The 13,596-nt window shown below is 41.2% G+C and overlaps 1 protein-coding gene across 4 annotated transcripts in view; it reads left to right on the top strand.

The window, feature by feature from the left end:
- LOC124596547 (alanine--tRNA ligase, cytoplasmic) overlaps positions 1 to 13,193 on the top strand; it is a 186,340-nt gene extending 173,147 nt beyond the window's left edge. For all 4 annotated transcript variants that reach the window (XM_047135725.1, XM_047135726.1, XM_047135728.1 and 1 more), the window contains exon 19: positions 12,200 to 13,193. In XM_047135725.1, the coding sequence (XP_046991681.1) occupies positions 12,200 to 13,066 (867 nt within the window). In that variant the 3' untranslated portion in view covers positions 13,067 to 13,193. The remainder of the gene's footprint in view (positions 1 to 12,199) is intronic.
- The last annotated feature ends 403 nt before the right edge of the window (positions 13,194 to 13,596 follow it).

The following is a 13,596-nucleotide window of genomic DNA, read 5'->3' as shown; positions in this document are numbered from 1 at the left end:
TGTGGATGTGTGTGTGGTGTTGATTTTAGGAGATGGCCTGTTAAACAAAAGCTCAGTGTGTAGTAGTTGTTTTGTTATGCCTCTCTCCAACTGAGGTTCTCCTTTATATGGTGAGTGGCAATCTATCCCTTTCATTTCATAACATTGTAGTTATTCCATGCTGGATTTTTCCATTGTTTGAAAACAGTTCTCAGTATCCCCCCCCCTCTCTCTCTCTCTCTCTCTCTCTCTCTCTCTCTCTCTCTCTCTCTCTCTCTCTCTCTCTCTCTCTCTCTCTCTCTCTCTCTCTCCCCCCCCTCCCCCTCTCTCCCCCCTCTCTCCCCCCTCTCTCCCCCCCTCTCTCTCCCCCCTCTCTCTCTCCCCCCTCTCTCTCTCCCCCCTCTCTCTCTCCCCTCTCTCTCTCCCCCCCCTCTCTCCCCCCCCTCTCTCCCCCCCTCTCTCCCCCCCCTCTCTCTCCCCCCTCTCTCTCCCCCCTCTCTCTCCCCCCTCTCTCTCCCCCCTCTCTCTCCCCCCTCTCTCTCCCCCCCCTCCCCCCCCCCCTACTGTACTGTCCTTTAAAACTCGTATTGCGCCAGTACACATGGACATTTCAGGTCACATGTCTTGAATGGCTTTACAATCACTGAGCCATTAGCTAGCCACAAATGAGCAAACTCCTGCATCAGGTCAGAACCCTGGGCCAGTTCCATGATAGATGGCTCTAGCCTGCTGATCTCAGGCCCATTGTTTTCCACTAACGTGCACGCCTCATCTGTCTGACCTAATCTCTCAGATCTGCCGTAGGCCAGATTCTTTCATGTGGGTGTAAACCAGTGGATTTGTCCATGGACCCAGAACTGTAGTGCATGCTTAACAAGTCAGAGGCCTCGGGTGACAGACTTCAGTAGTTGCGACTCTGTATTAGCGAAAGTATGTTTTACACTGTGATGTTTTTAGACATTATTTTTAATTGTGAAACTAGTTTAGATCATTGTCAGAAAGTTTGTGTGGGTGATAATAGGAAGAAAATGATGGCGGTCGCCAGTGATTTATGTGGTGTGTACTCATATATTTCTTGAAAGAAAAATTGCACAAAATGGATCAAAAAATGGGTTGTTGAAAGGCAATGTTTCTGATGTTTGGATCTGATTCATTGTCATGGGCATTGATTTTTATTTATTTATTTCTGTTTACATGTCTGGTTCTGTAGGACCAATTTGAGGATCAAATCTGCAAGGTCATGAAACGTGCCAGTACATGACATTACAACATAAAAGTAGTAACAGATAAAATAAAATGTTTATGAATCCTAAAAAAATTTGGGCCTTAAATTTAAGTAAACGCAAACAACGAGATAACAAAAGAATCAGCTTAATTTTTCAAGGACTTCCTCAGCAGTATGCAAGGAGTGACCCATAAAGAAACTCTTCAGTTTAGATTTGAAAGCAGGTGGGTTACTGCTAAGATTTTTGAATTCTTATGGTAGCTTATTGAAAATGGATGCAGCAGTATGCTGCACACCTTTCTCCATAAGAATTACGGAAGTCCGATCCAAATGCAGGTTTGATTTCTGCCGAGTATTAACTGTGTGACAGCTGCTGATTCCTGGGAATAAGCTAATATTGTTAACAAGAAATGACAGTAAGGAATATACATATATATTGAGAGGGCAATGTCAAAATACCCATACTAGTGAACGAGGTTGACAAGAGGTTCGTGAACTTTACACCACTTATTGCCCGAACTGCCCGTTTCCGAGCCCAAAAAAAATCCTTATAGAATGGGAAGATTTACCCCAAAATATAATACCATACAACAAAGCGAATGAAAATAAGCCAAGTAGACTAATTTTTGTGTTGAACTATCACTTACTTCAGATGTCGTTCGAATAGAAAAAATGGCAATATTAAGTCCTTGAACTACATCCTGAATGTGGGCTTTCCACGAACAACCAGAAATTTGAACTGTTCAATTTCAGTAATCATATGCCTGTTGTGTGAAATTAAATCATCATATTTTGTTGAATTTTGTTAGAAACTGTAAATACTGAGTCTTACTGTGATTTAACATTAATTTATTTTCTAAAAGTCATGAGCTTATGTAATAAACTGAACTATTTGAAACAGAGTCAATGTTGCACACAATATCCTGTACAACCAAGCTAGTGTCATAAGCAAACAGAAATATTTTAGAATTACCTGTAATACTAGAGAGCATATCATTTATATAAATAAGGAACAGGAGTGGCCCCAACACTTATCCCTGGGGCACCCGCCATTTGACCGTGCCCCACTCAGACCCCACATCACGGCCATTCTCAACACTGTGAATAATGACCCTTTCCTGTCTGTCATTAAAGTGGGAGGTAAACCAATTGTGAGCTTCTTCCTGTATTCCATAATGGTCCAACTCTGGAGCCATATTTTATGATCAAGACAATCGGACACCTTAGTTAAGTCAAAAAATATGCCTAGTGTTCAAAACCTTTTGTTTAATCCATCCAGTACCTTAGAGAGATAAGAGAATATAGCATTTTCAGCTGTTAAACGACTTAATAAAGCCAAACTGTACATTTGATAGCAAATTATTTGATATAAAATGATCTATTATCCTTACATACACAGCCTTTTCAATAACTTTAGCAAACAAAGATGGCATGGAAATAGGTCTAAAAATGTCTACATTATCCCTTTCTCCCATCTTATAAAGCTGCTTTACTACGGAGTTAGCAGCAGACAGAGGCCAGTGCAGTTTCATCTGTGCTTGCAGAGTGATGTGTGCGAGCAGTAGTAGCAGAAACTAGTCATATATTCAGTTTTTCGTATTAGTTCTGCAGGTTTAATTCAAATTACTTTGTGTGTTTGTGTGCTTGCGTGATGAATATTTTCTGATCTTTGCGTATTTTCGAATTAGAAAGGGGTAGTATCAAATTTTAATAACGGTAGAGTGTAACATCGCGTAGGCGGTTGTCATTTGTACTAAGACAGGGGTAGGATCGCATTGTAATATCTGTATAGTGGCGTAGTCATTTTCATTTGATTGCTTAGTTCGTAAGTAATTGATCATATATCGCAGCTCAATCTGGCGCTGGCGACACAACTGTGCAGTCGCATATTGCTGTTTTATTTGTCGCAACTCTATACGTCCAGATATTAGCAGTAGGATGGATTGGGTGTGTGCGTGCTGTGTGCGGGCGCAGGAGGAACTGGCCGCGGTTTGCGAGCAGCTGAGCATGCTGTTGGCCATGGTCATCCACCTTCAGGCTGCTGCCTCGAGGTGCACCGACGGCAGAGGGTCTGGCGCGTCGCTTGAGACACCCCAGGTGTCACTTGCTGTGTCTGCTGACTCAGCCGCCGAGGCACCTTCAAGTGTACCCGGCACGTTGGGGCAGCCCTCACCTCAGGGTGAGTGGCGAACAGCAACGCGTTCGCGTTGCTCGAGGTGGAGGGTCAATGTGGAGGCTGGCCGGCTGGCCTCGCCTGTTCATCCTGTCAGTGGACAGGTGGCCACTCCTTCAACAGGGCCTGAGCAGGCACACTGGGGCAAAGGCTTGCTGGTTATTGGGAGCCCCAATGTTAGGCGGGTGACGGAGCCCCTTAGGGAAATAGCGTACAGGGCTGGAAAGAATTCCAACATGCACTCGGTTTGTCTGCCGGGGAGCCTCATCCAAGATGTGGAGGCGGCCTTGCCTGCACCTATCGAGAGTACGGGGTGCAGTCGTCTGCAAGTAGTTGCTCGCGTCGGCACCAATGATGCCTGTCGCTTGGGTTCTGAGGCGAGCCTCAGTTCGTACGGGCGGCTGGCGGATTTGGTGCAGACCGCTGGCCTCGCATGCGGGGTGCAAGCAGAGCTCTCTATTTGCAGCATCGTTCCCAGTGTGGATTGTGGTACTTTGGTTTGGAGGCGAGTGGAGGGTCTCAGTCAGAGGCTTCGTCGATTCTGTGACGGTCTTGGCTGCAGATTTCTAGACTTGCGCTATTGGGTGGGGAATTCTAGGATGCCCCTAGATAGGTCAGGGGTGCACTACACAGGGCTGGAAAGAATTCCAACATGCACTCGGTTTGTCTGCCGGAGAGCCTCATCCAAGATGTGGAGGCGGCCTTGCCTGCACCTATCGAGAGTACGGGGTGCAGTCGTCTGCAAGTAGTTGCTCGCGTCGGCACCAATGATGCCTGTCGCTTGGGTTCTGAGGCGAGCCTCAGTTCGTACGGGCGGCTGGCGGATTTGGTGCAGACCGCTGGCCTCGCATGCGGGGTGCAAGCAGAGCTCTCTATTTGCAGCATCGTTCCCAGTGTGGATTGTGGTACTTTGGTTTGGAGGCGAGTGGAGGGTCTCAGTCAGAGGCTTCGTCGACTCTGTGACGGTCTTGGCTGCAGATTTCTAGACTTGCGCTATTGGGTGGGGAATTCTAGGATGCCCCTAGATAGGTCAGGGGTGCACTACACAAAAGAAGCAGCTACTCGGGTAGCAGAGTGTACTTGTGGCGTGCACATGGGGGCTTTTAAGGCTAGGCAGTAGTGCGAGGTGTCCTGATGAACACTCACCAGTCGATGTGCAGGCAGGGAAATCAAGACATGCTCAGTGTAAAGACACTTCAGCTATCAAGATATTAGCAGTAAATTTTCAGTGTGTTCGGAATAAAGTTCTGAATTTACTGCCCTCCAGGAAGCGTGTGGCGTGCAAATTATTCCCGGGACTGAGACCTGGCTGAACCCTGAGATAGGAAGTTCTGAAATATTTGGTGAGGGTTGGAACGTGTATCGGAAATACAGATTAGACACCTTAGGTGGTGGTGTCTTCATTGCAGTTGACAAAAATATTGTGTCTACTGAGGTCGAAGTAGAGTGTGATTGTGAAGTTATCTGGACACATTTAACAGGGCTAGGAGAAATAAAGTTAATTGTTAGGTGTTATTACTGGCCACCAGGTTCCACCGTGTCAGTTCTAGAACCATTCAAAGAGAGTCTACACTCTGTATCGCAGAAGTACCCGGATCATGCTATATTAGTTGGAGGCGACTTCAACCTACCTAGTATAGATTGAGATGGCTGTGGATTCATTACAGGTGGTACAGGCAAGCCGTCGTGTGAATTACTTTTGAACACATTATCCGAAAACTGTCTTGAGCAGCTAAATCGACAGCCAATGCGTAATGGACATATTTTAGATTTGGTAGCCACATACAGACCAGACCTCATCGACGGTGTCAGTATTGAGACAGGGATTAGTGATCATGATGTTGTCATTACGACTATGGGTACGAAAGTTAAAAAGTTGGTCAAGAAGCCTATGAGAGTATTCTTAGTAGAAAGAGCAGATAAGCAGTTGTTAGCATCGCACTTAGTAAATGAATCGACTTCATTTACTCCGGTACGACGGACATGGAAAAAGTATGGGCAAATTTTAAACACATTGTAAATCACGCGTTGGAGAAGTATGTGCCGAAAAAGTGGGTTACGGACGGAAAAGACTCACCGTGGTTTAACAGCGCAATTCGGAGAATGCTCAGGAAGCAAAGACAGTTGCACTCGCAGTACAAGAAAGATCGGGAGGATGAGGACAGGCAAAAGTTAGTAGAGATTCGTGCTGCTGTAAAAAGAGCAATGCGTGAAGCATACAACCACTACCACCGTCATACTTTAGCAAAAGATCTTGCTAAAAACCCAAGGAAATTCTGGTCTTATGTAAAAATCGGTAAGCGGGTCGCTCACTGATCAGTCTGGCCTGGCAACGGAAGACAGCAAAACGAAAGCTGAAATTTTAAATTTAGCATTTGAGAAATCTTTCATGCAGGAGGATCGTACAAACATACCGCCGTTTGAGTCTCGTACAGATTTCCATATGGAGGACATAGTGATAGACATCCCTGGAGTTGTGAAGCAGCTGAATGGGTTGAAAATACATAAATCGCCAGGTCCTGATGGGATTCCAATTCGGTTTTACAGAGAGCACTCTACTGCATTGGCTCCTTACTTAGCTTGCATTTATCGCGAATCTCTTGCCCAACGTAAAGTCCCAAGCAACTGGAAAAAAGCGCAGGTGATGCCTGTATATAAGAAGGGTAGAAGGATAGATCCTCAAAATTACAGACCAATATCCTTAACATCAGTTTGATGCAGGATTCTCGAACATATTATCAGTTCAAATATAATGAATTTCCTTGAGACAGAGAAGTTACTGTCCATGCAACAGCACGGCTTTAGAAAGCATCGCTCCTGTGAAACGCAACTCGCCCTTTTTTCACATGATATCTTGCGAACCATGGATGAAGGGTACCATACGGGTGCCATATTCCTTTACTTCCGGAAAGTGTTTGACTCGGTGCCCCACTGCAGACTCCTAACTAAGGTACGAGCATATGGGATTGGTTCCAAAGTATGTGAGTGGCTCGAAGACTTCTTAAGTAATACAACCCAGTACGTTGTCCTCGATGGTGTGTTTTCATCGGAGGTGAGGATATCATCTGGAGTGCCCCAGGGAAGTGTGGTAGGTCCGCTGTTGTTTTCTATCTACGTAAATGATCTTTTGGACAGGGTGGATAGCAATGTGCGGCTGTTTGCTGATGATGCTGTGGTGTACGGGAAGGTGTCGTCGTTGAGTGACTGTAGGAGGATACAAGATGACTTGGACATGATTTGTGATTGGTGTAAAGAATGGCAGCTGACTCTAAATATAGATAAATGTAAATTAATGCAGATGAATAGGAAAAAGAATCCTGTAATGTCTGAATACTCCATTAGTAGTGCAGCGCTTGACACAGTCACGTCGATTAACTATTTGGGCGTAACATTACAGAGCGATATGAAGTGGGACAAGCATGTAATGGCGGTTGTGGGGAAGGTGGATAGTCGTCTTCAGTTCATTGGTAGAATTTTGGGAAAATGTGGTTCATCTGTAAAGGAGACCGCTTATAAAACACTAATATGACCTATTCTTGAGTACTGCTCGAGCATTTGGGATCCCTATCAGGTCGGATTGAAGGACGACATAGAAGCAATTCAGAGGTGGGCTGCTAGATTTGTTACTGGTAGGTTTGACTATCATGCAAGTGTTATGGAAAGGCTTCAGGAATTCTGGTGGGAGTCTCTGGAGGAAAGGAGGCGTTATTTTCGTGAATCGCTACTGAGGAAATTTAGAGAACCAGCATTTGAGGCTGACTACAGTACAGTTTTACTGCCACCAACATATATTTCGAGGAAAGACCACAAAGATAAGACAAGAGAGATTAGGGCTCATACAGAGGCATATAGGCAGTTATTTTTCCCTCTTTCTGTTTGGGAGTGGAACAGGGAGAGAAGATGCTAGTTGTGGTACGAGGTACCCTCCGCCATGTACCGTATGGTGGATTGCGGAGTATGTATGTAGATGTAGAGTACTTTAATCATTCAGGAAAGTGACCATTCTGAAAAGAAAAATTGCAAATATGGCTAAGTGGAAGGCAATGGCAAACCACCTTCGCTAGGACCTTGCCTAGTCGGTGGTGCGGGTCTCCCGCATCGTCCCCTACGCTCCTCAGAGTATGGGACCTCATCATCACAGGGCTAACGTGCAACACAGTACTGTAATATTCTGCTAGGCACTCCATAATATCCATGAGAGTCCTTAGTCTTCAGTGATTTAATTATTGACTCAGTCTCCCCCTTGGAGTATCACAGAGGAGTATTTCAGACATCAGTCCCGGAAAGGCATTTTCCAAAAGATTTATATGACTGCCTGTAAAAAGAAAGTTTTTATTCAATTCTCCAGCAATGCTCAGAAAATGATTGTTAAATGCTGTACATATATCTGACGTATCAGTAAAAGAAATATTTTTACTATAAACTGACTTTATATCATCGACCTTGTGCTGCTGACTAGACACTTCCTTCACAACTGACCTTACGGTTTTAATTTTATCCTGTGAATTAGCTACTCTACTCGCATACCACATACTCTTTGCCTTCCTAATAAAATTTTTGAGCACCTTACAATACTGTTTGTAATGGGCTACTATAGCTTGATTGTGACTACTTCTAGCATTTTGATATAATTCTCGCTTTGTTCTACGTTATATCCTTGCCCCACTAGTCAGCCACCCAGGGTGTCTTTTATTGCTAGTACCCTGTTTAGAACATTCTAATGGAAAGCAACTCTGAAAGAGCATGAGAAATGTGTTAAGAAAGCATTATATTTGTCATCTATGTTATCGGTACTGTAAATGTCTGCCACTCTTCTTCTTTAACGAGGTTTAAAAAATTCTCTATTGTCATTGGATTAGCTTTCCTACATTGTATGTAATTATATGTGACATTTGTTTGAGTACAAAAGCCTTTTAGTTTTAAAATTTATGCGTCCTGGTCTGAAAGGCCATTCCCCCTTTTACTAACAGAATGCCCATCTAGTAATGAAGAATGAATAAAAATATTATCTAGGGCTGTGCAACTGTTCCCTTGCACCCTAGTTGGAAAAAAACACAATCTGCATCAGATCATGTGTGTTTAGGAGATCTACCAACATCCTTTTTCCTGCACAGTCATATACATAATTAATATTGAAGTCACCACAGATAACTAATTTCTGGTACTTCCTATAAAGTGAACTAAGAGCCGTCTCTAGCTTGAGCAGAAATGCTCTGAAGTCAGAGTTACAGGACCTATAAACATCAACAAGTAGAAGTTTAGTTTCAGTAAATTCATCTGCCCCTGTGCAACATTCAAATATCTGTTTGTTGCAGTGCCGTGACACATCTATGGACTCAAACAGGACACTGTTTTTTACATACGCAGCCACTCCCCCACTATGCAAGGAACTCCTTGAAAAACAGCCAGCTAATCAGTACCCTGGTGAAGGAAGCCTCTGAATTGTCAAATTATTTAAGTGGTGTTACGATATACCAATAATGTCAGAATCAACATCTATAAGCAGTTCACTAACTTTATGTCTAATATGTCTTATATTTTGATGAAATATGCTAATTCCTTCTTTACTTGGATGCCTGACCTCCTGAAGGTGATTCCTTAGAGGGACTTCCTTTAAGCAGGTATACCTATCAGATGACTTCAATCTAAAAAAGGTGCAGCTCTAACACCAACTAATGCAGGAATTCTTCCATGAGTGATCCCATCACCACTCACTACACTGTCACTTATAAGCTTTGCCAGCCTCCCCCTTCCCATACCTATTGAGGTGCAATTTATTGATAAACTCAGATGGCACCATTGCAATGCGACCCATGCCCTCTGCCATCAATGCCTTCTCCAGCCCCATGTCAATACACCTAACAGTCACATTAAGATGAGGCCAATCACGACACTGAAACAGTTGCTTGAAATGCACTTTAGTGTCACCAGTTTGAGTAGCTATATTTACCAGGTCAACACCTACATCATTTTCCTTGTCCCTATCAAGACTGTTCTCTGCTCCACCAACAATCACTACTTGATCCTCTTTCGTCAAATTCCTACGTAACTCCCTTATGCTGTCAGTCACCTGACCCAACAATCCACTAGGCTTCACAATACTGGTGACCTACTACTCACTCCCGAACACTTCCTGGCCCACACTTCTACCATGTGAACTACTTAGTAGAAGAACCTTCTTCTTTCTGTTAGAGTTTGCAGTTAACTTAGGCCTCCTAACTGCTGAGGACTGCTGCATGTTTCCTACACCTACACCTATGGCTACAAGAGGCTTCTCTCCACTCAACTATGACATTTAGTCAAATCTATTCATATAAGCAAAGTAAAACTGTCTGGATATCTCCTCCTCCTAGCTGCCTTCTTGCCAACTGCCAGTTCCCATTCCCCAGCACCCTCCACCCTCCTCAATGTATCTAGTTCCTCTTTTGCATATTGTAACTGCACCTCAGGGGCACAGATCTTACACTCCTGCTCCTTTATCAACTTATTTCTACTACAGATTCTGCATTCCCAGGAGAGGATCTCACTACAATGCCCACTGGCTTCCCCACTGCATTCCCCCCAGTGAAAATACTTCTATCAAATCTCACATCATAATCCACTACTCACAAACCTACGACAAAGCCCACACTTCTCACTCTTGGTAAAATTTTACAGTTACTGAAAAAAACTAAATGTCTACGTTACCCAAGTTCTGTTACACCGGGAGAACTATTTATATAACTAACAGTAACGATAGTGGTCTCGAAATTCTCTCTGTACTAAGAATGTAACAACTTTTATTAAGACTACTAAAGTACAGCTTATACCAATAGCAACAAAACTTCACACAATTTATTAGCTAAAACCAAACATTCAAATGGGCACTGGAACACTCAGTGAAATTAAAACAGTGAATTAAAATTTTACTGAAATATTTCACTAGAAAAGAAACGTCAGCTGAAAACTACCACACAAAATTTAGTAAACGACTTCAATGCACAGAAAACTCTAAAAAACACAGTGAGTGAATGTTTCCAAGAGTTTATTAAACAGTTATTTCACCACAAACGGCAAGAGAGACTATTGAAAACTACTAAATTTAATAACTATATAACAGTGCACAAACAGCTTTGTCAGAACTTAAGAACCGTCACATCCACAACTGCAGGCCAAGAAATGTAAACACACTGCTAATATATGGATGAATGATTGAAAACTACTTAATTTAATATTTGAATACAGTTCACAAACAATTTTGACAGTACATAACTTTATAACCGCTACAGCTGGAACCGCAGGCTCCAAAATGTAAACACACTGCTGAGGCATGAGACTTGGATGAACAACTTAAACACACTCACGGAAAATGTGAAACTCATTAAAGTTCGATATGTTAGGTGTTAAGAAGAGAGCGGTAATAAATGATACCTGTAAAACAGTTGCTGTAATACATTGATGGGTAATATAACAATGGACTTTGTGCAAGCAACTTTTTATCGGAATTCACCATAGTGGTTTATAGAATTCATCACTTGTCTTTTTTTGCAAGAGGCTTGCATCTTTCTGAGCTTTTTTTCTGAAATTATTAAATGTATTTTAAATAAGCCTTTGCAACTACAAGAAAATGCAAATTATTTCCACCAAACACCTTTAATTTTATTGAAACATCATCAGTGGTTTTTAATGAAACAAATTTGTAATTTGACCTGCTTTCTGTACCTAAATCAGTTCATTACAAAAGATGTGGATTTTACTCATGGTATTTTATGTTTGAGTTTTGATCACATCAGGTAACGCCTACTTCTTGCATGATTAGCACTGTTTTCCACCTAATCCCACACTCTTTGCAGAACTACACATGTACATACACAATATACAAGCAGACAGTTTTTGCTGATGTGAACAAAAATTGGTCATAAAATACTGTAAATAAATTCAGAATCATTTGTAACAAACTGTTTTTAGATCTAGAAAACCAGCCAAATTGTAAATATGTTTTGTTACGGACTGCACATTTATTGAAAGCAGCACACATTTTCTTATAATTGCAAATACAGATTTAAAATACTTTCAACAATTGTAAAGCAGTTACGGACTGTAATGCCACCTACACATTAAGAATTTCTTTTCTGAAACTTTATTGCAAATTTTGTACTTTAAATTTTATTACACTTTGGTATACAGCTAGATTACCATCTAGAATGTTTCAGCTATGTCTTTGTACATGCTTTTTATTCACATTCTTGTTCATGTAAAATTCATGTGTCACTTTTCAGAAACGGATTTCTCTGTACAATTGTATAAATTTTTCGGTGTGGTCATTGGTCCACTTCTTTACTATACTTGTAGCAACAAAAACTTTATCATCTCAAAACCAAAGGAAAACTCACAGTCATGCCCCATTATAGAAATCTACAAGCATGTAGTCAGCTGGGTTGGTGAGATTGCCAATTCCCACTAATTGGCAGAATCTGTTGGAAATATTTGTGGGTTGTCATTGAAATCAACTAGCGTGTGGCCAGCCTCCTTGGGTGCCTGTTTTCCTTATCACATTATTTGAGATACTTATTTTTAATTCTGTTTTAACAAGTTTTTCATGGGAATGGCACTTCCCATTCATGGCATCAGTTATTTTTTTATCATCATTAAATTTCTTTATCTTCATAATAATTGCTCTTATCGTATCATTTTTTTGCTCAGTTCACTTTAGTATTTAAAATGTCAAGCGGTAAAGAACAATAATCATTACCTATTTGATTAAACATTGCTCATATAATATGGTTGACAATTTAAATTTCTCTTAATATATGGTGCTTCTACAAAAATATATTGTGTTGCAGAACTTGATCAACCGAGGACTAAAAGCAAATGAATGGATCCAGCAAGTATCTGGTATGATGCAAGGAAAAGGAGGTGGAAAACCAGAATCTGCACAAGCCTCTGGTAATAATACCAGTTGCCTTGAAAATGCTATTCAAACGGCTATTAAATATGCTGAGCTGAAACTGGGAAATGATGTGAATTGTGTTCAGCAGAGCCCAGTTAAAGTTAATGGGCCTGTTCTCTATATCCATCATGGAAGTCATAAATCATTACAGTGTCAGATAGCTGCAAAATATGGAGAACATGTCATTTCTGTGGTTCAGAGGGATACTGACATGGGGAAAAGCAAGAAGAATGCTGAATACGTATCAAAATTTCCTTTTGATGGTGTACCTGCTTTTGAAGATGACAAGAAAAATGTATATCTCTCTGATGCTAATGCTATTGCCATTTATTTGGCAAACAGCCAACTGAAAGGTGACAATTCTTTGCTTTCTCAGGCAGAAGTACTGCAGTGGATGAGTTTTGCAGACAATCATATTTCCCCAGCAGCTCTTTCATGGGTATATTCTTGTCTTGGGGCTTCCTCTCTAGGTTGTAATGTTGCACAGGCAAAGAAAGAAACTGAGAAAATACTTGAATATTTAAACAAAATTTTTCTTAAGAAAACATTTTTAGTTGGAGAAAGGCTTACTCTTGCAGATATATCCGTATTCTGCGCCATTCTAAGTCTGTATCGCCATGTTCTAGAACCAGCAAATCAAAAGAAGTTCGTCAATGTGACAAGATGGTTTAAAACTATTCTTCATCAGTCAGTTGTGACTGATGTTATTGGACCATTTGAATTCTGTGAAAAAATTGCAAATGTTAAGAAAGGAAAGTAAATTGATGACTGTGTCTGACACATGTCCAAATAATTATTTTCATACTTTCAGTGAAGGTCATCATGTACAGATATTTTGTAAATGCCAAGAGTGGAATTCCAGAATAAACTGATGGAAATTTTATAAAGCATTAGTATCAATTGTTTCTTTCTGTCCCAACATGTTCCTTCTAACTCATACTATTCACAGCTAGCAAAAAATAGTATTCATTATTGCTCTTTCAAAAAGCTACCACTGTGGCATTAATGAGTAGGGAAAATACTACTCATAAATATTAGTCAACTTGAGAATTGGGTCACAATTATTATTAAGTGCGCCTAACCTCTACAATCCTCTTCTACACAACTTTAAAGAATACTACTATCAAATAAATGTTCAAAAAATTTGTTTTTTCTACGTATTGAGTCCTTTTGAAAAAGTAGTGAATATTTAACATTGAAAGTTATTTGATTCCCATGTACATTTCCTGATGTTAGTATCAGATGGAATATACAAAGTTAGCAGCACTTTAACCAAGGAGGACTTAACAC

This window comes from Schistocerca americana, chromosome 2 (genome assembly GCF_021461395.2).
Source record: "Schistocerca americana isolate TAMUIC-IGC-003095 chromosome 2, iqSchAmer2.1, whole genome shotgun sequence".
Lineage (NCBI taxonomy): Eukaryota > Metazoa > Arthropoda > Insecta > Orthoptera > Acrididae > Schistocerca > Schistocerca americana.
The sequence above is the reverse complement of the archived record's forward strand: the minus strand, read 5'-3'. Positions and strand labels throughout refer to the sequence as shown.